This window comes from Aulonocara stuartgranti (genome assembly GCF_965226115.1).
Source record: "Aulonocara stuartgranti genome assembly, chromosome: 20".
Taxonomy (NCBI): Eukaryota; Metazoa; Chordata; class Actinopteri; order Cichliformes; family Cichlidae; genus Aulonocara; species Aulonocara stuartgranti.
Window position 1 is genome coordinate 24,174,771 of NC_138956.1, and position 24,449 is coordinate 24,199,219.

Sequence of the window (24,449 nt, forward strand, 5' to 3'; positions counted from 1 at the left end):
CATAAAGGCACAGCAAATCATGCTGCTGCCCTATAATCTGCTTTCCAGCTGTTGTAGATGGTGTGCATTAAAATTCAAATCCACTCATGTCATGAGCTTCACCAGAGAAAGAAGATGTAAATAAACTTGCAGTTCTCTGCTTGACTTTGGTCAATCAGTTTCACAGACACACTACTTTTCTTTTCTTCTTTTTTTTTTTTTGTGAAGGATATGATTTCTTGCTGAGAAGTAGTAACTGGTAGTTAGCTCTGTAAGTGGTCAATAACATTGTTATTTTTGTAACTTTCCCTCTACACCAATACAGTGACTTTTAACCATCAAGATGTGATTAAAGTGCAGACTTTAATTCATGATGTTCAAAAACAGCAATGCATTAGCTGTTTATGGATTACAGCCATCTTTTATACATAGTCCCCTGTTTTCAGGGTAATTAGAAAATTAACTGGTGAGCAGTTTCACAGCCAGGCAAGGCCTGTTTGTTTTCATTATCCACTGGCAAATTTATCAGATAAAAGGTCTGGATATTTTTTTTCCAAGGGTTGAACTCTCATTTGGTAGCTGTTCACTAGAACTTAGATTCAAAGACATGTTGATCTATGTGAATCATGAAACTGAAAAAGCACAAAGTTAAATACAAGTAAAATGCAGGGCGGACCAATCTGATGCATTAAAAATGAATGGACTGACGAACTCCACAACAACAAAAAAAGTGCCACAGAAAAAAACTAAAGTGGATGACCCTGAATCATTTGCTTGGTTAAGAAAAACAACGTCACAGCATTTTGCCAAGTGACGCTAATGAGGATGTAGCCGAGCCATTGTTGATGTCTACGAGAGAGACCTTCATGAATGTAAATAAAAATGGTTTACAACAAGGTGCAAACTCATGGCTCCACTCAAAAACAAGGCCAGAATAGATTTTACCAGGAAAAAAAGACACTAAAAGAAACTGCAGTTTGGGGAAAAAAAGTGAATAGATGAAACCAACTACGAATGATTAGAAGAGATCTGAAGCATACCATATCATACGTTTGCTGTGGTGGACAGTTTTATGGCATGGCTGGTGATAGAATTGGGCCTACACTGTTTATTGATGATGTGACCGCTGATAGGAGCGGCATGAATTCTCAATTGTTCACGGCTTTACTCTGTTCAGATTCAGTCGAATGCTGCAAAGCTGATCACACTGACCCTGTGAGCAGTGCAAACAGATAATGATCCGAAGCATACTACAAAAGAAACCCAAAAGCTACCAAAGAAGTGTGATGTTTTTAAATGACCAAGTCAGTCACTTCATCTCAACCTAACAAAGGATGCATTTCAGTTATTGAAGACACAAAGTGAACACAGCAAGACTGCGAAACAAGCAGCAGTAAAGACCTGGCAGAGTATCTCGTATAGAGAAACACCATTTGGTGAGGTCTGTGTCTAACAGTAACTTTGTGTACATTTAGATTGATACATAGAAGTGTGTCATATTTGCATAAACTCAAAATTATTAGGGTTATGACAAAATAAAAGAAAATATAAAAAAAGAAAAATGTGAGAATTCAAGGACGACATTAATTCAAGGCACACAAAAAGTATTCATACCCAAAATCTAGTAAAAGTGCGTTTGGTTTAACAGACGTAAATTGAAGCCAAAGGCAATAGCCCCACCTGCTGGCACTACGAATCACTACACCCTTATGAGACGCGAGTTCGTCGCCGCCATATTGCAGCGGTGTTTCTGAGCAAATTCAAACTGGATGACCAGAGACGGTAACATTTATCATGTAGGTACTTATCTTACAATATTTAACCGTCTGTGTTTTAATTTCGACAATTAGAAATAATATTTCTAGCCTGCACAGTGTTGCAGGTTTCATGAAGTGGCAAACATTATTTTCCGTTATGCTAATACATACTGTACAAAATCTGGAGTATTTGTTTATATTTACATGCGCAGCTGCTGATGTAATTCTGCTGACGTATGTGTGTGATTTTTACAACTGCTGATCTACGTTCAGTGCAAGCAACGAGGCGATTTTGCTTGAAATGTGGAACCGCGAGACTTCCTAAAGTTTTATGTGGTTTTTGGTGTTCGTTACAGTCATGTGTGTATGTATTCAGCTCTCTATTTCCACAAATTTAAACAAAATATTATACTAGTTTACTAAAACAAGTATAGTCTTATGTTAGACCAATAGAAAAAAAAAGCAATTAACAAAAAATAAAGATACGTACATATTTTGTAATGAACATATTTTTAATTTGACAAAGTATCATTCATAGTGCCTACAAAGTGTTCTGTTAAACGAACCAAACAGATGAAAATATTATGAGTGCTTTAATAACACATGGAATCCTGTCTTTGCATTCCCAGGCCATCTAGAGACAAGACTTTCCAGCACCAATATGGCTGCGTCTATGTGCTGTCGTTAAGAAATGTAAATAGCAAAATATCTGAAACTCTTCTGAATATATTACACTGTTGCCTTATTTTTTCGTAATTATTTTCCACGTTTTTTTGTGGTGTGCTATTATTCGTTCTTTAAAAAAAAACGTCAGTAAACGTAACGTCCTCTGATTGGGCTGCAGGACTATCTTCCACTTGTTGAGTGACTGTTAGAGGGCATGCTTTTGCCACACACACACTGTAGCTACCTAACCTGTAATGTCAGTGGTTGGATTTTGGTAGAACACCATTTTAATTCAACAGGATAAACCAGATTTTTGTAAGATCAAAGTAACTGAAAGGTGGGATAACGGGAGTTTTTATCAGTAGCTACTTTCAGTTTTAGTCAACTTTAAAATTTGCCTAAAGCCTAGAGCCTTTTATGGCTCTTACAATATGAAAGACCCTGCCTTGACCCTGTTTTGTGGGAAACTCCGGCTGTTGCAGATATGTATCTGCATTCATCTGAACAATATATCGTTATATTGTCCCGATAACGATATAACCCTGAAGGTAAGCGCGTCATGGACTAAAGTAAAACAGTATGTTGGATGTGCCACGCAATGCTCAATTACATGTGTGGGAACTAGTGTGTTAGCGCAGTTAGCTCGTTAACGTGTTGGCCGTCTAGCCCCACGCACGGCGCGATCAGGGGTAGCTCGTTAACGGAGATTTGCCGTGTTGTGGCGTTAACGTCATTTCAACGATATTAACGCTGTCAGCACTAGTGGGAACACAACGAATATGACTGCACATTTACGCCGACATCATCCTAGTGCAAAGACAAGTGGAAGTAGACAAATACAAGTAACATGCATGCTACAAACTTTACCCGAGTCATTTAGACAGCCGTTAGCACATGATTCTCCTTATGGGGACCTAATATGTTTAATATTGTGGCGAGCTCAGACAAGGAGGAGACGGAGGTGTCGTTTGGGCTTGCTTCCCGTGAGCTAGCCAGGGAGCACAGCCGTTTATTGACATCTGCAGAAGAACACTGCCGCTAGCTAACTGCTCAGCGCGGCAACCGCACAGCAACAACACACAGTGCGCCCTCTGACCCCGGAAGGAGACACCTCGCAGCGAGAGGGCGTCACCCATCACTATGGCAACATAAACAAAACATAACTGTACAAACAGAACCCCGAACAGCCCTGACCCTCTACATAGCCCCCACCTAAGGGGTCAGTCGTCCCCGACAACCCCATTACCCCACACAAAGTCCTGCAAATGTCCAGGTGCCTTCTTTTGGCGCATCGGCCGGTCACGACCGGCGGGGGAAAAGTCACTCGGGTCAGAACATGGGGTGCCACCATCATCCCACTTCTGACACCAATGTGGCGAGCTCAGACAAGGAGGAGACGGAGGTGTCGTTTGGTCTTGCTTCCCGTGAGCTAGCCAGGGAGCACAGCCGTTTATTGACATCTGCAGAACAACACTGGCTAGCTAACTGCTCAGCGCGGCAACCGCACAGCAACAACACACAGTGCGCCCTCTGACCCCGGAAGGACACACCTCGCAGCGAGAGGGCGTCACCCATCACTATGGCAACATAAACAAAACATAACTGTACAAACAGAACCCCGAACCGCCCTGACCCGCTACAATATGCTGCTGAGAATATAGCCCAGAAGAAGCGTATAGTATAGCTTTTATTTTGGAAAGAGCCATTTCTCTGTAATAAACTCTCTTTTCCAAAGATGAGTGATTCCTCAATCAGATACAGGGCTCGCAAAATCGCTAGCCCGACGTCCCGGGGCTAGCGATTTTTCCAGTCGGGCTACCAAAATCTACCTCTGCCCTGCCCGTCGGGCTTTTGTAGGAAGGAAAAATATATGTCAATGCTTTTGCATTCTTTCAGAAATGTAGCTGGGTAATTATGTCATTGGCATCGATGAGCCACTGTCAATATGTGACATATTGAAATCGCGTTTGAATTTGCGCTTGTTTTTTGCTTTCACTTTGCAATCGCGCGAACTGTGTATAGAGAGCGACAGCACTGATCTGTGAGTGATGATAATTTGCGCACCAATTCCTCTGACATGGTCTTATCAATCGTTAGCTTACTATGCAAACATGACAAGTGAAATCTCCCGCAGCAAGCTTAAACATGTGAGAGGTTGATCGCGCAGAGAATCGCTGACCGTTATGTGTGTGTGTGTAAAATCAGCAGGATATATATTTTAGTTCTGCTGAGCCAAATAAGACAGGTCAGGGTGAAGAAGTGACAGCCAAAGAAAAGCTTACCACAAAACGTTATGACAAATCAGACTGAAAGGCAAAAAGAAAGTGCAGCTTTATGGTTTCATGGACAAAAGAATTTCTGTGGCTGCAATATGACGAGCTATATAACCAGGGGTGCACATAAGTGGTCCGCAGGTGCGCATTCGCTGTCAAAATAAAAAACGCGCACAAGATAAGAAGTTGCAACGAGTGTTTGCGTACATAAGATTTTCAGGAGGAGGACAGACATTTGTTTAGAACTCTTAAAGATGTCGAAGAAGCAAGCTCCTTTAAGCAATTACTGTGATGTTCCTCCACCTCCAAAGAAATGTCAGGAGTGCGAACCACAAAAGAAGCGCGTATTCTCGAAAAGGTAGTTGCAGGAGGTGAGCTGGCTTCAAACAAATGATGAACGCACAGAGATGTGGTGCAGAATGTGCCATGAAAATTTAATAAATGACAAATTAAAAAGGCATGAACATTTTTTTTTTGTATCTTCTACTTGTGTGGGAGGTCATCACTGGTGAGTTATGCACTAAAGTGCCCAGTGATGACTGACATGGCCTCCAGTCCTCTGTCCAGAGCCTTGCCCTCTTCAGCTTTGTGTGTGTTCAGTGATCTGATTGTAATAAAAAATTTTGACTCCAGATCCAAAATGTAAATTGAAGTTGCCCACAGGACACTTTACTCCCCCAGCTGTTCAGGCTGTGGGCTCTAAATACCCTTTTCTGACTGCAGTGATGGTGCAGAAAAACAATAGGTGAAAGGTCATTGTTTTGAGTATGCACAGTTTAGTGACAGTTCATGTGCATACCCGAGGAATGTCATGCATTTGAAGACTGCTGAATGGGCCATACTTGAATAATAAAAACGAACATGAAGTTATCAGTTGTGGATCTTATCAGGGCACACAAGGCCAATGCAGTGGAGCCAGAAAAACCATTATCTTCCAGTGTCACACCTGACACTACCTGGATGTAAGCTGATTCTTCTATTGCACAATTATTTTCAAAGGGAATAAAACTGATCTGAAGTTTAAAACCCTTCTTCCACAATTTGTTTTCGGCTGTTGCATTCCAGTATGACAAGTTTTTTAAAAAGAAGATATAAAGCAAAAAAAACCAGACCACACATATAGAGTTTTTAAGAAGATGAACTGACCTCCCTCCTCGTTTCCTATAGCAGAAAACTACTCAAAGTTTTTTCACACAAAGAGAGATGTTCCTGTGTGGTGCAGCAACAACTACCTAGGCATGAGCCATCACCCCAAAATCATCAAGGCTATCATGTGAGTATTCACGCTGATCATCTGTAGCTCTTGTTAATTTTGTTTAGACCAAATATGATGGAGAAAAATAATTCAGGGTTCAGGACAGTAAACTCTCTCTGCTTCTGTTCTGAAGATATGCTGTACAAAAGCATGGTGCTAGTGCAGGAGGAGCACCAAACATTTCAATAACAAGCAACTTCCATGTGGATCTTCATTATGTACTACCTGACCTCCCTTGGAAGGATGTAGCAGAGCTGTTCACTCTCTGCTTTGTAGCCAATGACTCTACATAGTTTACCCTGTCAAAGATGCTACCAGCTACTTCAATTTTGGCTTAAACTAATGTAATAAGTGACCTAAAGTTGAATGTCTTTGAATGGTTACACGTTTTCTTATTTTGATTGAAATGTATTGGAGAGATTTTTTTCTTTCTTTTGTTTATTCTGCAAGGTTGTGAAATTTACTCGAAAGCCGGAAACCATGCGTCAGTGATTCAGGGTTTAAGAAACAGCTGGGCTAAAAAGTTTATATCGTCACAATGACGCCAACCGCCTACAAGAGCTACTTGAGAAATCGGACTCCTCCACTTCAAAAATCGTTGCCATCCGTTCAATGGATGGTAAGTACGTGGTCCTCCTTTTAGTGTGAATGTCTTTAATTGGGCTTTTAAAATGTTCAGCTATTCTTTTTAATTAGAATGTACAGGATTTCTAGAAGTTTCTATTACTCTCTGTGTAAGTGGATTCAGTGAAATCACACATCTAATACACGTCAGGGTCAGCAATGAATAAATAAATGCAAACTGTTGATTTGTATGAATAAAAATATTTTAATTTTCAATGCCGTGCTCTCTGCAGGAGCGGTGTGCCTACTTGAAGGGATGTGCAACGTTGCTCACAAGTTTGGTGCTATTACATTTGTGGATGAATTGCATGCTAGAGGATTATAAGGCCCCAGAGGAGGAGGGATTGAAGACAGATAAAGTCATGAAAAAAATGGATATCATCTCTGGTACACTTTGTAAGTGGACACTTCATCAGTGAGAGCAAACATTTTCTGACAACTGCTGCATAGGTTTTATAGAGGATTTAATATCCAGCTATGGCAATCAGCTGTTTAGGTGGCTATATTGCCAGCACCAGCCCCTGGTGGACACAGTGCCCTGTTGTGCTGCAGGTTTCTTCTCTACCAAGTCTCTGCCCCTCATGCTGTTGGCAGGGGAATACATTAAGATCCTGAAAAGTGAAGAAGGCCAGATGCTCAGAAGGAAACATCAGACGACTGTCAAGCTGCTTCGACAGATGCTGATGGATTCTGGCTTTCCTGTGGTTCACTGTCCAAACCACATTATTCTTGTCCAAGTAAGAAAATTCATGCACATTATGCTGTTGGAATCTTTAGCTGACAGGACAGTTGGTTCTGAAACAGGCATTTGATGCCTGGATAATGTTTTTTTACCGTATACTCACTAAACACTTAGGCCCACTTTGCTAGTAACAAGTTGGACTCGCTTTTGATTTTTTTTTTATACTTATATGATTATATTTCATATTTGCATTTACAAGTAGTTCAAAAGGTGTACCTAATAAACGGGCCATGAGAGATTCTGTAAATCTCTCTTATAGAATGAGTTCCATCTTACACTCAAAATTCAATTTGAGACTAAGACTGTGGGAAATGCAGAGAAGAACACTGTGGTTTGTGACACTATGATGTCTTGTGACAACATCAACGTTCAGGCGATTGACTACCCCGCCGTGGGTAAAGGAGAGGAGCTGCTGCGCATTGCCAGACCACACTCCCCAGATGATGGACTACTTTTTTAGTGTCAGTTTAACAATTCAGTTGCCAATCCTGTTTTTGTTGAGTTCTCCTCACCATATTGAAGTGTAAAATGCAGAAAAGTTGACTTTTATGCTCAATAATATGCCTGGCCATTAAGTAACAAAGATGATGAAAGGCATTACTTTATAGCTTCATCAGATAGTGAACCAGCTAATGGTTTAAAAAACTCGCTTATGATAGGATTATTTGGTCAGTATTTAAGCCGTTAAGGTTATCCAACATCTGTAATTCTCAGTCGTCAGTGCATCTGTTGTGTTGCTTTGTCTTCACAGATCGGCTGATGAAACATGAAAGGAAGTGGGTTTGGACCTGAGGTCGCCCGCCTTAGCAGAGTGCAACTTCTGCCAGCAACTTGTTCACTTTGAAAGATGAGTGTGAGAGAGAAGTCTTACTGCAAAGGCCTCAGTCCCATGATATCAGCAGTTGCCTGACATCACCAAAAGCACTGAATTCTCATGATATTAAAGCTGTATTGGGTTTTTATTTTATTTTAAATAAACATGCGGTCTGTGTGTGGTTAAAGCATGAATGAACTCTTTTACATTTTTTAAAAACTACAGCTTTTACATGAATTAGCTGTTACATGTATGTGCAAAATGTCCTTTTTTTTGTTTCAGAGGTACTGAACTTAAACTTTAAAAATACTGAACATAGTTTCCATCAGAGGTTTTTATGTTCACATATATTTAAATAAATGATCCGTGTTCCTAGTCTACTGGATTTCTTTGATTTTCTAATATTTTTAATTGTATTTCTTTTTTAATAATATATTTGAGTATTCTGGGAAAAGGATGACAGCAGTGGACAAATATGTGGACAGATGTTCTTGCGTTCTTCTCAGATTAATCTTTTCAGCTGCTGTTTGTTGGAAGAGTTTTGTTACTCTACCTTTCACTTCAGTCTTGAACTGTGAATCCAATTATGACCAGGCCATAGTTTTCAAATCTTCTGTCATTCTTGGAGTGTAGAAACCTTTACCCCTACTTCCATCTACTGTTTTCACTCATACATACATTGTGCACATCAGATTCAGCTGTATGCAGGCAGTGTAGTCCATGGCCATGTCAATCTCATGTCATCCTAACAAATTTGTTTTCATTTTATCTGGCCAATGATTTGCTGCCGATATTTCTCAAGCTTCAAATCTTTTTCTTTGGTTACGTTTAATCTTATAATTTTGTGCCATTTAAAAATCATTGTTTTTCTTGGACATTGTATTCAAAGGACTACTTCATACTGTGTTCTTCAGACATTCAGCCTCTTGTGCTAAACAAAAAGCATACGTCTGCTTTCAGTGCAAGGTATGCACAATTTCCAACACAAATTGTGCATGGTGTGACTTTTTTTAATCCAAGGTGGCCACTATGCTTTCTAACACATCTTCTTTTACTGTGGCTGACCTTCTGTTTCAGCTTAAATTCAGTAGCCTACTAATGGTCTTCTGTATTGTTCCATATTTCCAAAGGCTCACATTTTCATTTTTCATTTATTCCAGTAAGTAAGGTTGCTGTGTGCTGGTGCTGGGTTTGTTACATATATCAACCCCATGGTATGAAATATCCTGAACTCTGATACACAGTTATCCAGCAGCCCAAAATGATCTCCAATCAGATCCTGTTTTATGTCTTCGTGGGCTCATCCAGTTTTATTTTCATACATTTATATGACAGTTAGGGTATCTGTGGTGCATATGTCCTGTACTGATATATGAGGAATTTTATTACATGCTTTACTCCTGACAGAGATATATCTGTTGCAACTAAGGCATGCTAAAGGGTGATTGCAATTCCGTTTTACAGATTAGGAAATAAAATAAATAGCATAAGCAAAAAAATGTTTACTGTTAAAATATTCTTCTGTTTTCATTTTTAATGCGAAACATATGAAACAACAGATACAGATGTTCAATTTAGTAGTCTTCTGCATGCAAAATGATCTTAAGGGCAGATTTGTGGTCATCTGGTTTTTCATTCATGAAATGCCCTTTGTGACATTCATGGCTTCACCACATGGAGGCACACTGGGCCTTCTCTTTGCAGCTGTGAGGCAGTGACATCAGACACCACCTCCCTTTGCAGATGACTCATAACTGGTGCAGCAGCTTTTGTAATGAACCACTAGAGGGTATCAGCAGAAAACAGGATATTGTGTTTCCCATCTAGATAACACGTGAGATCACATTGGTTGTATTAAAATCCGACAAACACACTTCCACACAGCTCACAGCATGGCACAACTGTAAAATCAGAGATTTTAGATACTAATTTCAATTAAATGAACTACTGACTTAATCTGCTATAACTGTAACAGCAGTATTATCAGTATTTTTTTCTTACATGATAGTGGTGCTCTATGCTGTAGGCCGTGATCACCATGATTAGATTAACATACTCCAACGCAAAGACAGAAATCAATGAAGAGGAAGCACTTGCTTTATTGCTCATTTCTTAATTCATCTAACTGCATCCGGACATTAAAGGAGGGTGCTTGTGCATCCACCGTGTTTGCGTGGAAGCCCTTGAAGCAGCACTTGACATGAAAGACGTGGGATTCTGCAGCAGAGACGTTTCCCCTCTTTGCTCTGGGAGAATTACCATGAGCTCACGTTTAGAGCCCGTTATGTAACCGTGTCGGTGGAAGTGGAGTAGACCACCAATATGATGCAAGTCTTGCTAGCTCAGAGCACACATCCTTGTTATGCATTGAGTTGACTTAGTAGAGTTTGATTTATTACATTACGCATAGATATTATCACACGAGACGTATGATACAGAGGCTATAATTTGGCATTTAGGGTCTTGTGCATTGTTTGACCTCATTATCACACATTACTTCCCTTCCCATCACTGTCCTTTGTAGATACGGGCTGTTCAGTTCCTTATTGGAAAGTTTTAGGGGAGGTCCAACTTTTCTACACTTCCTGTAAGATAGCTGAACTGGAGCAGAAATCATGCTGGCATGAAGGCCCACAGGCAGTGTGTGTGTGTGTGTGTGTGTGTGTGTGTGTGTGTGTGTGTGTGTGTGTGTGTGTGTGTGTGTGTGTGCGCGCGCGTTGGTTTTCAGACCCCTTGAAATGATGAGGAAGTTTGCTGCTGGCTGCAGGTGCTGAAACGGCAGTAAGGTGTAGAATGGCAGTGATACGATACGTGCTGCGGAGTGTCTGATCAGTTTGTGGCTGCGAGCGTTTGTGTGTGAATGTGAGTGTATTTAGCTCCATTTCTCATACTGTGTTAATCCCGATGCCCTGCACATCTGTGTGTCCCCCCACTCACGTGTGCAGACGGATGAGCTGCATGGCTGGGTTCCCACTGCACGCATCACCCTCTCCCTCTCTCCTTTCCCTTCTCTTATTTCTCCCAATCCGCCTGCATTATTATACACCAGTGATGTACTATGGCAATGTCTTGGAGGACCGTGCTGTTGTGCTTTTTAGTAAAGCACGACAGCACACTTAGCAGTCCCCATGATATTTAAATTTAAGGAAATTAGTTTAAAGGGAAGAGGTGTGAATTTTTTTCTATTTCCACCTTCAGGGGTGTGTCCAATCTGATTATGAATATTATCATCATGAAAGATAACACAAATATTATGTAACTACATGAATCACCAGCTAAAAGTGTCTGAATTAATCTCATTTTTGTTTTTTTCCTCCTGAAGGGTGTGATTTTAATCTTAAATACTGCACCACACACTACAGTCTATGTAATGAACTGGACTGTACTGCATAGTGACAGCTACAGTGCAGTATATCATTGGATTTCGGTTTCAAAGGGGTATCATGAAGGTCCCACAGAAAATTCCACACTGGTCAGGGGAACGTGGCTGTGACCAAGAGATAATGCTACAATAATAATGCATTATATGGACCACTGCAGTTCCACCTCAGTTCTAAGCATCTCAAAGGATAAGTTAGACCTCAAGGTACAAATGCGCAAATATATCTGTTATACTAACCTACATGTTCTCAAAGGGTGGGGGGAAATATACTTTAGAAAATAATAAAAATCGCCCAGTGTTACTAAAATGTAATAATACCGAGTGCCAACAGCTCCCTTCTAAATAAAAACTCGCTATAATGTTACAAAATCGCAAAGAAATGTTTCGCTCATGATACGGCGATTGACAAAAAGTGGTTTCATTGAGACTTGGTCGTAACAAACTTTGCTATATTTCCGCTATGACTTTAAATCGTAAGGATAAAACTCCTCCCTCTTGAGTTGCTCTACTGTCAACTAAAAAAAAAACAACCTCCCATGCATGCATCGGAATGGTAAGAAGAGAATGCGCATGGATGCCCCGGATACGATGTGGAGCAGTTGAAGTTGATGAAGAAACTATTGGCCACAAAGCGTCCACATTTAAACGTGTGTCTCGTAAATTAAAGTGCAAATAGGTCTCCAATGAGTCTTTGCTTTGTTGGGGGCAGACCAGACTCACTGACTGATGGAAATAGAGAAGAGGAAAAAGGGGAAATCTCTTCGCTCAAGCAGAAGCACCACGAACTGGCGGGGCAACATTTAACGTCTTTTTTTCCGGGTGATATGTAGGGCTTTTTTTCTATTCTTTTATTTTGTTTTTTGTTTGTTTGTTTTTTTTTTTTCGTCGATCGGTGGACTATGTAGTTAGTGTTTGCACTTGCGAGTAGTATGCTATTGACTCCGATATGTCTAATGTGACGCCGAGTAAAAGCGTGGAATGGCTGCAACTCGAGTTAGAGTCCGGGGGCACTTCTCTCCTCCTGCTGGACTGCCGTTCACATGAGCTTTATGAATCATCCCATATAGAGACCGCCATAAACCTGGCCATTCCGGGGCTGATGCTCCGGAGGTTCAGAAAGGGAAACATACCTATCCGGGCTATCATTCCCAACCACGAGGATAAGGAGAAGTTCATGAGACGGTGCAAGACGGGCACGGTCCTTCTGTACGATGAGTGCTCCGTGGGCTGGCAGGACAGCGGGACTCCGACGTCGGTTCTGGGTCTGCTTCTTCAGAAACTGTGGGAAGACGGCTGTACAGCGTATTATCTGGAAGGTAAATAGTTTTGCCGTTAAAATAAACAAACAACAAACAGAGAACTGTGTATGCAAATGTTCTGTACTTGTAATTGAGTTCATAAGGATAAAAAATGCCTCACGGCGCATAAGTTTCCTTTAAGGTAAATTTGTAAAGTAAGATTTGGCCCAACAGTAGCAAAACTTTATTATAAGAGGTAAAGGCAAAGAAATGATTTTTTTCCCTCGGTGGAGCAGAAGTTGGGACACTGTGAGGTTTTTTTTTAACTGTGAGGTTTCCTTTTTTAGCTTCTGGGGTTTAAAACGAAACTGTAAATGTTTATTGCGCTATACAAACGTAAATGTTAGTCCTGCGCAGATGTTCATCCTGTGCTGTGTGTTTGCGGTTTGAAGCTTGTTCAGAAGTTTGTGTGTCACTACTGAGATTCTCAATTAAAATTCCAAAATGGCTGCGCCATGTTTTGCTCTAGCAGGAACAGGCATGCATTTCATGAATGGCCTCTTTGGGGGGTCTTTACAGTACTGCCAGTCTCAACACCCTGCAGCGATTTTCCATTGATATGTGGTTTAAATAAACTTTTATATAAGGTTGCACTTTAAGAAAAAAAAAATGATTTAAATGTGTATATGTGACTTGTTTGTGTCTTTGGCTCTTGTCCAGGTGGGTTTGTAAAGTTCCACACGGAGTACCCAGAGCACTGTGAGACCCTCTTGGACAGCTCCTGTCCCAGCTCCTCACCACCAGTGTCTGTTCTGGGCTTCGGAAATCTCAGAATCAGCTCCGATTGTTCTGACGGGGAGTCTGATCGCGAGCCTACCAGTGCCACAGAGTCCGAGGAGAGCCCCATTCCGAGTAATCAGCCTGCCTTCCCTGTCCAAATCCTACCCTACCTTTTTCTGGGCTGTGCCAAAGACTCCACTAACCTAGATGTGCTGGGCCAGTACAACATCAAGTACATCTTGAATGTCACACCCAATCTCCCCAACATGTTTGAGCATGATGGACACTTCAGGTACAAACAGATCCCCATTTCGGACCACTGGAGTCAGAACCTGTCCCAGTTCTTTCCAGAGGCAATATCATTTATAGGTGAGTAACTCAGATATTGGTTTTGTTGGAAAAAAAAACTCGGAGACTCACTTTTCAGAAAGTTTAGTTTGTTTTGCTACAAGGCGTGTCATGTGAGAGTAGGTTGTAAGTTCAAGTAGGCTTGGCAGCTTTTGTTCGTGGGATTAAACACAAACAAATGAGGGATTTACTTTTATTTCTTTTGTTTCTTTTATTATTAATAATAAAATAACAAATGAGCATGCTTGAGCTATCCATTAGTTAGCTCAGTTGGTTCTCAAATGTGCTTGTTGGACAGGTGGGAGTTTAGTGGGTGATTAAAGATGATGCTCTCAGGTGTTAGACAGTATTATCACATTTATACAGGATAGCAACCTTGGAAGAGAACGTCCTCCTTTTTTTGTTTTGTTTCTAGCAGCATCACAACGCTGTTTTAATTTTGCTTTTGCGTCTCTTCCCGTCACTGCACCTGAAACCGCAGCTTTTCGCTTGTTTGTTTGGTGGCTGCGGTTCTGCATCATGAACCAGAATGAGGAAGGAAAAGTTGTTTCCACCCTGTCCTGTGTTTGATGAAAGGGTTCAACCCAGTATCATGCCAATGTGTAAAACAGACATCGTGTCAATTTCACGCTTTGCCTTTCCAAAACATGAAATTGAGACAATGGCAGAAGTTGCATTACTACATGTAGACATTGCATTACCAGTTGGGGGAGATAATATATTTAGTTAGTGAGCAAAAAACGTATCAAGTACATTCCCTTAATCTTTAGAGTCGTTTAAGCTAATATCTATATGGATGTTAATGTGTTATTAATGTCTGTCTAAACATTTTCTGGTGATTATTTTCATGTTGGCTTGATATAAAATATCTGCCTCTGCTGTTACTGCAGATTGCGACAACTACATTTCAGTTTTTGGAGAGGCAAAGCATGAATTGGATACAGTGGACCGGCGTGTCTATTACACGCTTTGTCTGGATTTCAGGTTGCTGGGTTGCCAAGCTTTGTTGTGTTGTTTAGATTGAGGTTGCTTGCTAATTTTGGCAAGTAACCGGGTCTTAGGTATGCTGTGTTTGTTTTGTTAAAAGCAGACACGGCATTGATAACTAAAATAACCAAAGAGTTATGCTGACCTTAGTCTACCTTTTCTCTCACAGACGAGGCTAGGTCAAAGCAATGTGGCATCCTGGTCCACTGCCTGGCCGGCATCAGCCGCTCAGTCACCGTCACTGTGGCCTACCTGATGCAGAGACTCCACCTCTCTCTGAATGATGCTTACGACTTTGTCAAGAGGAAGAAGTCTAACATTTCGCCAAACTTCAACTTCATGGGTCAGCTCTTGGACTTTGAGAGAACTCTGGGGCTGCACAGTCCCTGTGACAACTGTTCTACCAACCAGGAGCAGCTCTTTTTCACCACACCAACCAATCACAATGTCTTTCAGCTAGATACGCTGGAGTCGACATGAGATGTGATAGAACAGCCTTTTTTTTGTGGTTTCCTGAGGTGACTCTGAGGTTTCTGAGCCTTTCAGATGGCTGATATTTATAGTACGTCAGTTACAGTTTTTCTGCACCAAAAGGAACTACTCCTATATGCAGAAAACATACTCTGTTAGATCCAGTCTCAATGCCTTAATATCTAACACAATGATGACTTTTGGTATGTGACATACATGGTATTAATGAATGGTCATGTACAGCCATAATAACAGGACATTTCTCTAGCATTGCTCTTTGACTGTTATTTGCTATTCACCAGCTGTACAATGGATGTTCCTGTATTTGTATCAGTCATCAATATTGCCTTGATGGTCTAAAAAAAAAAGTCTTTGGCCAATTAGAATGTTTTCTTTGAACCGATATGAGATATTTTGGGGGGTTACCTAAGCTGATGGGGGGGGAAATGGCTACTGCGGCAATCCCACCTTGAATTACTGTCCAGTTTTTCTTATATAAGTATTTAAATACATTATAAATATTTTCTTCTTCCACTTTCACAAATTTCTGCTAAACATTATTAGACTTTACACGTAAGTTCTGGCAGCCTGTTCTGTGTATATATATATTTTAACTGTGATATTTTTTATCGCAAAATATCAAAGTTTGAATATGTTATCCTTCAAAAACGCTCCCTGTACGTCTTGTTGCTCAAAGCTGCATTATTTGCATGGGACTTTGTTCTATCAAGGTTTTTTCTTGTAACCTTTACATCATATAACCTGTTGTTGGTGAGGCCTTGACCATACCTTAACATGAAATTATAGGTATAACGTGTAGGAGTATCCTTTTAGTCAGTTGAAAGGAACAAGTATGTAAGTATTCAGTTTATGAACAAGTACACGTCCACCTTGTTTTTTAATCCAACCTTCTTCAGTCTGCAGCTACTTCTGACGAAAACGTAATGTTTCGAGAAAGATGACGTGTAATTAGCTGTGCTTTGTCGCCCGTCTCATCTCAGAACAAATGAATGAGTTTGATGAATGAAAGGGCATAAAAGGAAATGAGATTGACCAGTGTATTCTTACCTCACAGTGAGACATTTTCAGGGATTTTTATACAAGGCATCTGTATCTCATCATGGCCTCTTAAAGTGCTCCCAAGGGCTGTTTTGTTTGGTATGTTTATAAAGATGTACATAAAATGTGGTTGCCATGGGAACATTTTTTTTTTAAATCAACAAGAATATGAAAGTGACCCTTGTTGGACCCTTATGTATAGTATGTGTAAAGCTAAATGTCCAAGACATTCTGTAAAAGTTTATAGTTCAAATATATTGTATATTTTTACTTGAATACGATTTGTTTGTCTTTGCTTAGACTTTTGCTTTCTTTTTACTGAGAGTCAATAACATTCAAAACAAAGGTGGTTACGTGGTTGAGTCAGTAACAAACAGGGCTCTAAGAGATCCAGAGAGAGTTGCAAGCAGTTGTTCAGTGTTTTCTGGGATCAAGGTTGCCACTGTGGTCAGATGTCTGTTTTCTGTCCACTCTGAAGCCCGACTTCCTGTCTCCCACACGCTTTCTTGACACAAGACAAGTGACAGGGCCAGATCTGTCAATACCACAGTGCAGGCACACCCACCAGTCACTCATATATTGCTTAAAGGAAGAGGAAGATGACACAGCATGTACTCCACCACAGATACAAGACTTCGGACAGCTCCCCTCTGCAACTTCACTCCTCTAGAGTGATAAAATTTAATAACAGTGCTGCACAATAGCTGTTATTCCTAGTGAAATTACCTTTTTTTGTTTGTTGTTTATTAAGATTTGCACATTTCCTGAAGGGGGTGAGGAAAGGGCAATATCCTATAAAGCCATTAATGAAATTTGTTTATTTACAAAGAAGAACTGAGAACTCTTTAACACTCTTGCTACCATTTAGAGGGAAATTAACACGTCATTTTGCTTTTCTCACGCTACCAATTAAAAAGAAGTCATTCACACACAAAGTTTACAAGAAAGTGTTTACTTTCTGGTAAAAAAAAAAGAAAAGAAAGTACATTAAGTATATTTCATAATACCATGCAAACAATATACTCTATCTCATATCCCTTAAAACAATAATTAGACGTCTTGAGTTTTGTCTGGAAGTTTCTGAATTGGTAAGCAGTTCTTTGTTTTCTCCGTTTGATGTGTCATTACAGCTCCCTGAATGCTCAGTAGGTCTCGTATTGTTTCTACCTTGTCAGGGAGATTTATTCAAATGTTCTTTTCCAGATGACAGAAAGATGGTGTAATAAATTCCCAAAGAAATTGTTTCACGAACCAAAGCCAAGCTTTCTAAGTCAGACAAAAAAAGTAGAGATGGGGGGAAATGCTTTGTATTGCCCCCCTATCCATACAGCCGTTCATTGTCCAATAACTGTCACCGTATGGCATTTAATGAATTAAATACTACATTAAAACTCTTTTAGTTCCAGCTTTGAGACAAAGACAAATGAGAATATTTTGGCGGGTTAGATATAAAACCTTACAGCTCTCTGAGCAGCAATATAGCACATGAAAAGACGTGCCTAGCAACACCTCGCAGTTGTGACGATAAAAGTTGTTGAATGATGGGTTTTCCAGGATGACTGAACCTGGCAAGCCACATACCTGCAGGCTAAAGCTATGATTAGGTCTGAAAAGACACCCACTCTAAGGCAAAGGTAATGGGTTGCTGCAGCGCATTGGAAAACTAGTGTTCGGTGCCTGGGGATAATGGAGTGAGAACAATCATAGTGAACTTATCTGTAAACGGCACCGTAGACCCGCAACGTATCGTCAGTGCTCTACACAAGTGAAGAAGAGTGATGTAAATGGTTACACACCTTTAAATACCTGATTTTATTGCCATCGCACACTAGTGTCTATCAAACACTTATCTTCAGGTAGAATGTACAAACTGGTGTTCAGAAGTGAGATTCCCATGCATCTACCATTCAGCACTCCTGACACCTGTTATTTGTGGAATGCCTCACCTGAGATTTAAAAATAGCTTTTTGCATTCTGCAGTTATGAATCACTTTGTGTTTTGCTGCCAGCTTCAAAGCTGGGTGTGAGGTCTGAGCAGACGGTGTATTCCCCATCACTTGCTCACTCAAGAAACATGTGAAATTACAGAGTTCATTCTGAAGTCTGGCAGAACTTTTTAAGCAAACCTTTGATAAAGAAAGATGATTGACTTCCATTTACAGGAAATGGATGCCCGTGCATGTCATTTTCTTTCTTTTTTTTCCCCACCAAGTAGTTTTTTGTTTTTAATTTTTTGTGAGATATAAGGGGACTTTTTCTGTCCTGTTATGATCATTTATGAAGGGAAGCAGAGGCTAATGTAGTGCTTACTCAGCAGCCACTGCTGGTGAAGCAGATGTGCATGAGACTGACTTGATTTTAGCTCTGGGTGGGGGTTGGAAGCTGGTTCACACCTGCTGTGGTTATAAGAACATACTTAACATACTGCATGACTGACAATAATTTCACAGCTGCTTCTGCTTCTGATGCACACTAACAGCATTAGCTCATTTATTCAGTTCACCCTCACTGAACACAGAGCCACGGTATTCACAGAGGACTATTTACGCTATTTCCATAAAATAAGAGTTCATTCGTACATTGCGAAAGGGGTGACCACGATCCTATGAGTGTTTGGCCCTCCTGCTATAAAAGCCATTCTTATCTAAATAACTGCCATCGTTAGTGCAGGGATTTTTACTCCTGCTGGTCTCATTCTGTTTGTGTACAGCAGATGTTCAGAGGAAATGAGAATAATCCTAATCTCAGTATTTGGGCGAATGCTGTCCCTGAGTAGGCGATGACATCATAGATGCAGTTCTGCTCTGTCCCTTGAGCCTTGCTGTCTTTGTTATATCTAAAAGGTTGTGTCATATTTTATGATACGAATACCTGCTATTCTTTTGTTTGTTTGTTTTTTACCAGCACTCATGATGATCATAGAAGTGTTTAATTCTTCTTAGTCAGTTCATAAGTGCACTGAAACATGGAAATTTCCTATTGCCATGTATAACTACAGAGGAATGGTATGTGTTATCATGCCAATTTCCCGTTTGGGAGATTGCCATTTGATTCCCAGATACTTGGAGTCACAGCAAAGCCATTTTTAATCCTTCCTATTTTCCCACATTTGTTTTCAAGGGAAAAAAGATTTTTAAAGTTAGATTTAAGATGCCAAAAAGCTCAACTTTGTGATTTGTTACCATATTGCAAAAATTAACAACATAACGACAAAATCAAAACAAATATTATGGTTCGGTAAACTTAATTTGAACTCAAAACCTTTCTAAGTCACATCAGTCTGTTCTGGGAGACATGTATGTTATCTGAGGAGGAAGAGAAGTGTAAGTTTTGGCCAAGAGAATACTGGGTCATGTGTAAAGCAGAGCCCCACGGAATCCGAGTGGCAGGCCGAAGCGGCCATCTGTTAACACCAGAAGTCTCTCATTTCATAGCCAAATTCACCATCCAGTAATATACAGTAGCCTGCGCTCACCAAGCACAAGAACAGAGTGATAGTTATTTGCAGTTTTAATCTGCAGCTAAGTCAGTGAAAGAAAACATTCCTTGTGCAGACCTAACACAAAGTAAAGGTCATCTGTCTATTTTGCGCCCCCGTTCAGGAGCTACACGGGAGGCCGTGCTGGAAATGTCTTGCTGTCTGGTATGCCATTCATACAAGGCCATATGTTGCTCATAGTACGGGACTGCTGAGTGAGATGAAAAGCATGTCTGTGCTACGGGATGTACTTCTACGTCATCGGTGCCTGAAATATTGATGTCGTAGTGCCAATAGCAGGAATCTCCACGTGTCACTCAAAACAAACCCACAAACAAACCAACAAAAGTAAGCCCCTTTAAACATCTCCAACTGAACTATTTACACTGTAGCAAAACTTAAAAAACGCATATTACTCAAGCACCAGCCTTGAAGCAGTTTTGATTAATATTTTAAAATGAACAATGACTCAAATTATATAATATGTAAATGAGAACGCTCTGCACAGGTTTTGACCCATTCAGCTCTCTAATTTCCCTGCCCACAATTTTCCTCTTTGATTTAGTCTCACACGTCTTCTTGAGTTGCCTTTAGCTGTAAGAGAAAACTGTTTTCACAAAAAAAAACCCACACTAACAGCTAACAGCACCAAGCTAAGAGGAGCTTAAAGCTGCCATCCATGTACTAAATATTGCAGCTTCTTACTTTACTACATAGTTAGTACAGTAAATGGCAGCTTTATTGGGTAAGCAAGGCAAAAGCATCTCAATGCATTTTGGCATGTAGACATGGCTGAGGTTTAAAACGAACATCGGAATGAGGAAAAAGGTGATTTAAATGACTTTGAATGTGTCATGGTTTCTGGTGCCAGGCGGGCTGGTCCGAGTATTTCAGAAACTTCTGATCCACTGGAATTTTCCCACACAACCATCTCTAGAGTTTAAGAAGGATGGTCTGAAAAGGGAAAATATCCAGTAAGCTAACGCTGTCTGGTTGAAAATGCTTTGCTGATGAAGTCAGAGGAGAATGACCACACTGCTTGTGGCCATGCAGAAGAGCATCTCTGAAAACAAACACCACATGAAGCTCGAAGCCGCAGACAAACACACTGGATGGCTCTTCTATCAGCTAAGAACAGGGAAATGAGTAAATAGTTCATACAGGTTCAGGAAAATTTTGAAAACAGAAAAACCTTTGAATTGAATTTGAAAAACCTTCCCTGGTCCCACGAGTCTCAATTTCTCCTGCCACATTTGAATGGTAGGGTCAGAATCTGGCACAAAAACAACATGAAAACATGGATCCACCCAGCTTTGTATCAACAGATCAGGATGGTGGTGGTGATGTAATGGTGTGGGGGATATTTTCTTGGCACACTTTGGGTCCGTTAGTACCAAATGAGCACTATTTAACCACCACAGCCTACCTGAGTATTGTTGCTGACCATGCCTGTCCCTTTATGATCACAGTGTACACACCTTGTGATTACTGCTTCATGTCACAAAGCTCAAATCATCTGTCTGGTTTCCAGCACTGTGTTGAAGGCAGTTCTGAAGGCAAGGGGTCCAACACAGTACCTGCAAGGTGTAACTAATGAAGTGACTGGCGAGTGTATATTAAACATGATGCCATAGTGCCAAATGCAGGCTCACCTTTGTGATCAGCTTTTAAAACTTACTTCATGCACTTTTTTTGTCAAATACACTGTCAATAGCATAAGTAATTAAATTAAGTTTTAAAATGCTAATAAATAAGCAATAATTCAAGTTATCTAGGCTAACATTTTATTGCAGGACTTGGAGAATTTCAGTATTGTTGTTCAGCTCTATAACTTAAGTGTGCAGTGTGTATTCTTCATTTTACATGCATAACTAGAAGTAAAAATAGATAAACCCTCCAGTGGTGCATTAAAACAAAACAATAGCTGTTATTCATTTGATTCCATGAATAGTTATTGTGGAATCTGAGAATTCTGTGTCTTGTAGTCTTGCTGTTCTATGGGCCATTATGGCAAGGCAGTCCAGAAACAGTACTTTAGTGTTCTCAGCACCAGAAGTGGGATGGAGCGTCATGATACAATATTCCGTCTGTTCCAGTTTGATTTGCAGTCCTTCCATTCTCCACTCTCTCTTTGTCTAAAGTGTTCCACTTCCTCATTGTGTATTTATGGCAACGAAAACAACCTAGCATTCGCTCTCATACTGACATTCATTTAAAACTGTCTTTATGTATTTATCGTATTTATGTAATCATTTACAACGAGCACGTCATTTTACACGGCCAAAACAAACAAACAAAAAGTCACTGTCACATGACCTAAAAAGGAACAACGGCTGGAAATGGGTCAGAGAATCTGGGAGCTTATATTCATGTATTTTCTGCTATTGTGAATGGTGAATAACAGAAATTTCCAGAGATTAATCTTTAATATTTGGCACTGGATAGCTTCCAAGGCCATGTGATGTAGACAAGCAAGAAAAACAGGAATCCTAAACCCAAACGCCTGCTGGCTTTAAATGAGGTCTACATGTGTGGGTATCAGGAAGACAGCACGTTAACTGTGTCCGGGGTATTGCTCGCTCTTCCGGACAGTTTGTACATGTATTAATCACAGTGAGCTAAGTTGGTATAGCTTGGTATTGCCATTTTAGGGCATTTTCCTGGTGAAGTATTACTTTTATGTGATCTAATGGTTTGAAGAACTGTTTTTATAAATCAGTAAAACAGCAAAGCAGCGTGTTTCCCTGAGAATTTACTATATAAAGCTTTGTGTCTGACTGTCTGACTCACTCTCAGGCAATGGAATAAACCCACTTTGTTTTCTATGAATGAATGAAGTCAGTTATATAATAAACTAAGCTTACCATTACCTATGCAAATCCTCCGTCTCAGTCACATTCAATAGTCGTTCTTACAGGTGTTTCGATATTTCACCAATGAGGAAACAGAGATGGCTTATGTGGCGACAATAACAAAGGTAGTTCATAACTGCAGTGTGTGTTAATAAAAGCAGGCATGAGTCATCATCAGGCCTGTCTTACGTAAGTGCTTCTCTTCTCCACCCAGCTTACTGCTACAGTGCACCACACCCCAGATTCATTCACACACTGCTCTGCTGCTGCCCAGCCTCCCATTGATGCCGAAGAGTGCACTACTCATCTTTTCCACGCTGCAAATGTCAGTTTAAACGAAAATGCTCAGGCCGCAGAGCAGCCTAATCAGTGTGATCAAAAAGTAGCACCTCAGATTTTAACGTGACATCTTTTCACTCGAGATCATCGCTTTAGTTTTAATGCAGTATTTTTTTGGCCAGTGCAGCAGGAATGTATAAAACTGTAGATTATTCCGTGTCTTTGTCAGGCTGTTGACACTGATCGAGAAGGGCAGTTGCGGTTTGCTGTTGGTTGGGGTTTATAATCCGATAAGTATCACACGACCATGGGGGGGGGGGGCAGAATGGAGTTAACAGGACCCCCAGGGAAGCAGAAAGAGACAGAGGGAGGTAGGAGGGCTGTCATCAATCAGGCCACTGACGTCACGCGCTCGCACAAAATGCACTTGATCCCATTTCCAAAATCCAAATTATAGAAAAGGTCTCTTTCATAGGCAAAAAATGAATAAAAATGCGACATATTGATTTTGGACATAGATCAAATGAACATTTTACTTATCAGTTGGTATCAAAACACAAGAACATTTTTTCAGATCTTGTAGTAACCTACTGCTATGTGAATACTGTTTTTATTTTTGACATTACAATTTCAACCACTAGAAACACGAAGCAGTTTACTCTGGATGCTAACCCTATTTTATAACCAAACAAATCGGTCTGCGGATTCCATCAACGGTCAACCATTATCTTACTTTGGGAAGGCTGTTGCTGTGCCGTGAAATCTCTCATCTTTAGCTTGCTGTATCTGAGCCAAGCAAAAAGATAAGAATGTGTTTTCCTGCTGACATCAAGTGGCCACAGTGATAACTACATGACTCCTGTGCTGCTAAGCCTGTGTCCTGCTTTTGTGGACTGGATGGTTTAAAACGCTAGACAATGGCCATTTTTAAGGAATGCTTGGTGAGATCCACAGAACCTGGCTGAAGCTGAAATTGAAAATTACTAACATAAATAAAAACGGAAAGGAAAAAAAGAAGGAAAAAAAGAATCCTTTATTATGTAAAATTAATCTCTGGGCTTTATTATTTCCGATATTTCAAGAAATCAAGCTGGATTTTTAAAAGATCTGTTATCTCTTTGTAGTCTAACAGCATGCTTTTTATGGTCACAGGCATTTGATTGTCAACTGGTGTCTGTCAATGCACGTCCCCTAACATGGGCACTAACATGATTAGACATAAATAGCTCCTGTCTCAATAGTCTGTGTAACTAGATACCTCCAAAGCGACCATGTGGATAGTTTGCATACCAGAGGCACGAACCACTATGGAGTAAAAATGTAACAGATAACTCAAAATTTATGATAGACAGTCTCACACAAAATCCACTGTTATCTTGGTAAGACAAGTAACATTTCAGGCCTCCTTTGCTTGTTTTTACTTGTTCATCTGTGAAAAGCAGAGCAGGCCAGAGAGGCAAGCATG

General features: G+C 40.3%; 2 protein-coding genes across 7 annotated transcripts; both read left to right on the forward strand.

Annotated features, from left to right (window-relative positions):
• Positions 1-1,694: 1,694 nt before the first annotated feature.
• On the forward strand, positions 1,695-8,435 carry LOC309697953 (5-aminolevulinate synthase, non-specific, mitochondrial-like). 6 transcript variants are annotated; one of them, XM_082520198.1, is made up of 6 exons: positions 1,695-1,775; positions 5,843-5,948; positions 6,381-6,549; positions 6,788-6,950; positions 7,107-7,291; positions 8,048-8,435. In XM_082520198.1, the coding sequence occupies exons 3-6, from the start codon at positions 6,469-6,471 to the stop codon at positions 8,054-8,056; spliced, it is 438 nt and encodes a 145-aa protein (XP_082376324.1). In that variant the 5' UTR covers positions 1,695-1,775; positions 5,843-5,948; positions 6,381-6,468; the 3' UTR covers positions 8,057-8,435. The 6 variants fall into 6 exon arrangements, with proteins under 6 accessions (XP_082376324.1, XP_082376325.1, XP_082376326.1 ...); XM_082520199.1 differs by having other exon boundaries at positions 5,846-5,948; XM_082520200.1 differs by lacking the exon at positions 1,695-1,775 and adding an exon at positions 2,283-2,950.
• Positions 8,436-12,012: 3,577 nt separating this feature from the next.
• Positions 12,013-16,674, forward strand: LOC309697109 (dual specificity protein phosphatase 7-like). The gene is made up of 3 exons (XM_082518764.1): positions 12,013-12,808; positions 13,451-13,879; positions 15,015-16,674. The coding sequence occupies exons 1-3, from the start codon at positions 12,439-12,441 to the stop codon at positions 15,323-15,325; spliced, it is 1,110 nt and encodes a 369-aa protein (XP_082374890.1). The 5' UTR covers positions 12,013-12,438; the 3' UTR covers positions 15,326-16,674.
• The last annotated feature ends 7,775 nt before the right edge of the window (positions 16,675-24,449 follow it).

Bases quoted from the DNA above. Each gene is read 5' to 3' on its own strand.
- LOC309697953 (XM_082520198.1), top strand. From the start codon at position 6,469: ATGACGCCAACCGCCTACAAGAGCTACTTGAGAAATCGGACTCCTCCA. The intron at 6,550-6,787 runs GTAAGTACGTGG...TGCTCTCTGCAG, and splicing joins TGCCATCCGTTCAATGGATG to GAGCGGTGTGCCTACTTGAA. The intron at 6,951-7,106 runs GTAAGTGGACAC...GTTGTGCTGCAG, and splicing joins TATCATCTCTGGTACACTTT to GTTTCTTCTCTACCAAGTCT.
- LOC309697109 (XM_082518764.1), top strand. From the start codon at position 12,439: ATGTCTAATGTGACGCCGAGTAAAAGCGTGGAATGGCTGCAACTCGAG. The intron at 12,809-13,450 runs GTAAATAGTTTT...GCTCTTGTCCAG, and splicing joins TACAGCGTATTATCTGGAAG to GTGGGTTTGTAAAGTTCCAC. The intron at 13,880-15,014 runs GTGAGTAACTCA...TTTCTCTCACAG, and splicing joins AGAGGCAATATCATTTATAG to ACGAGGCTAGGTCAAAGCAA.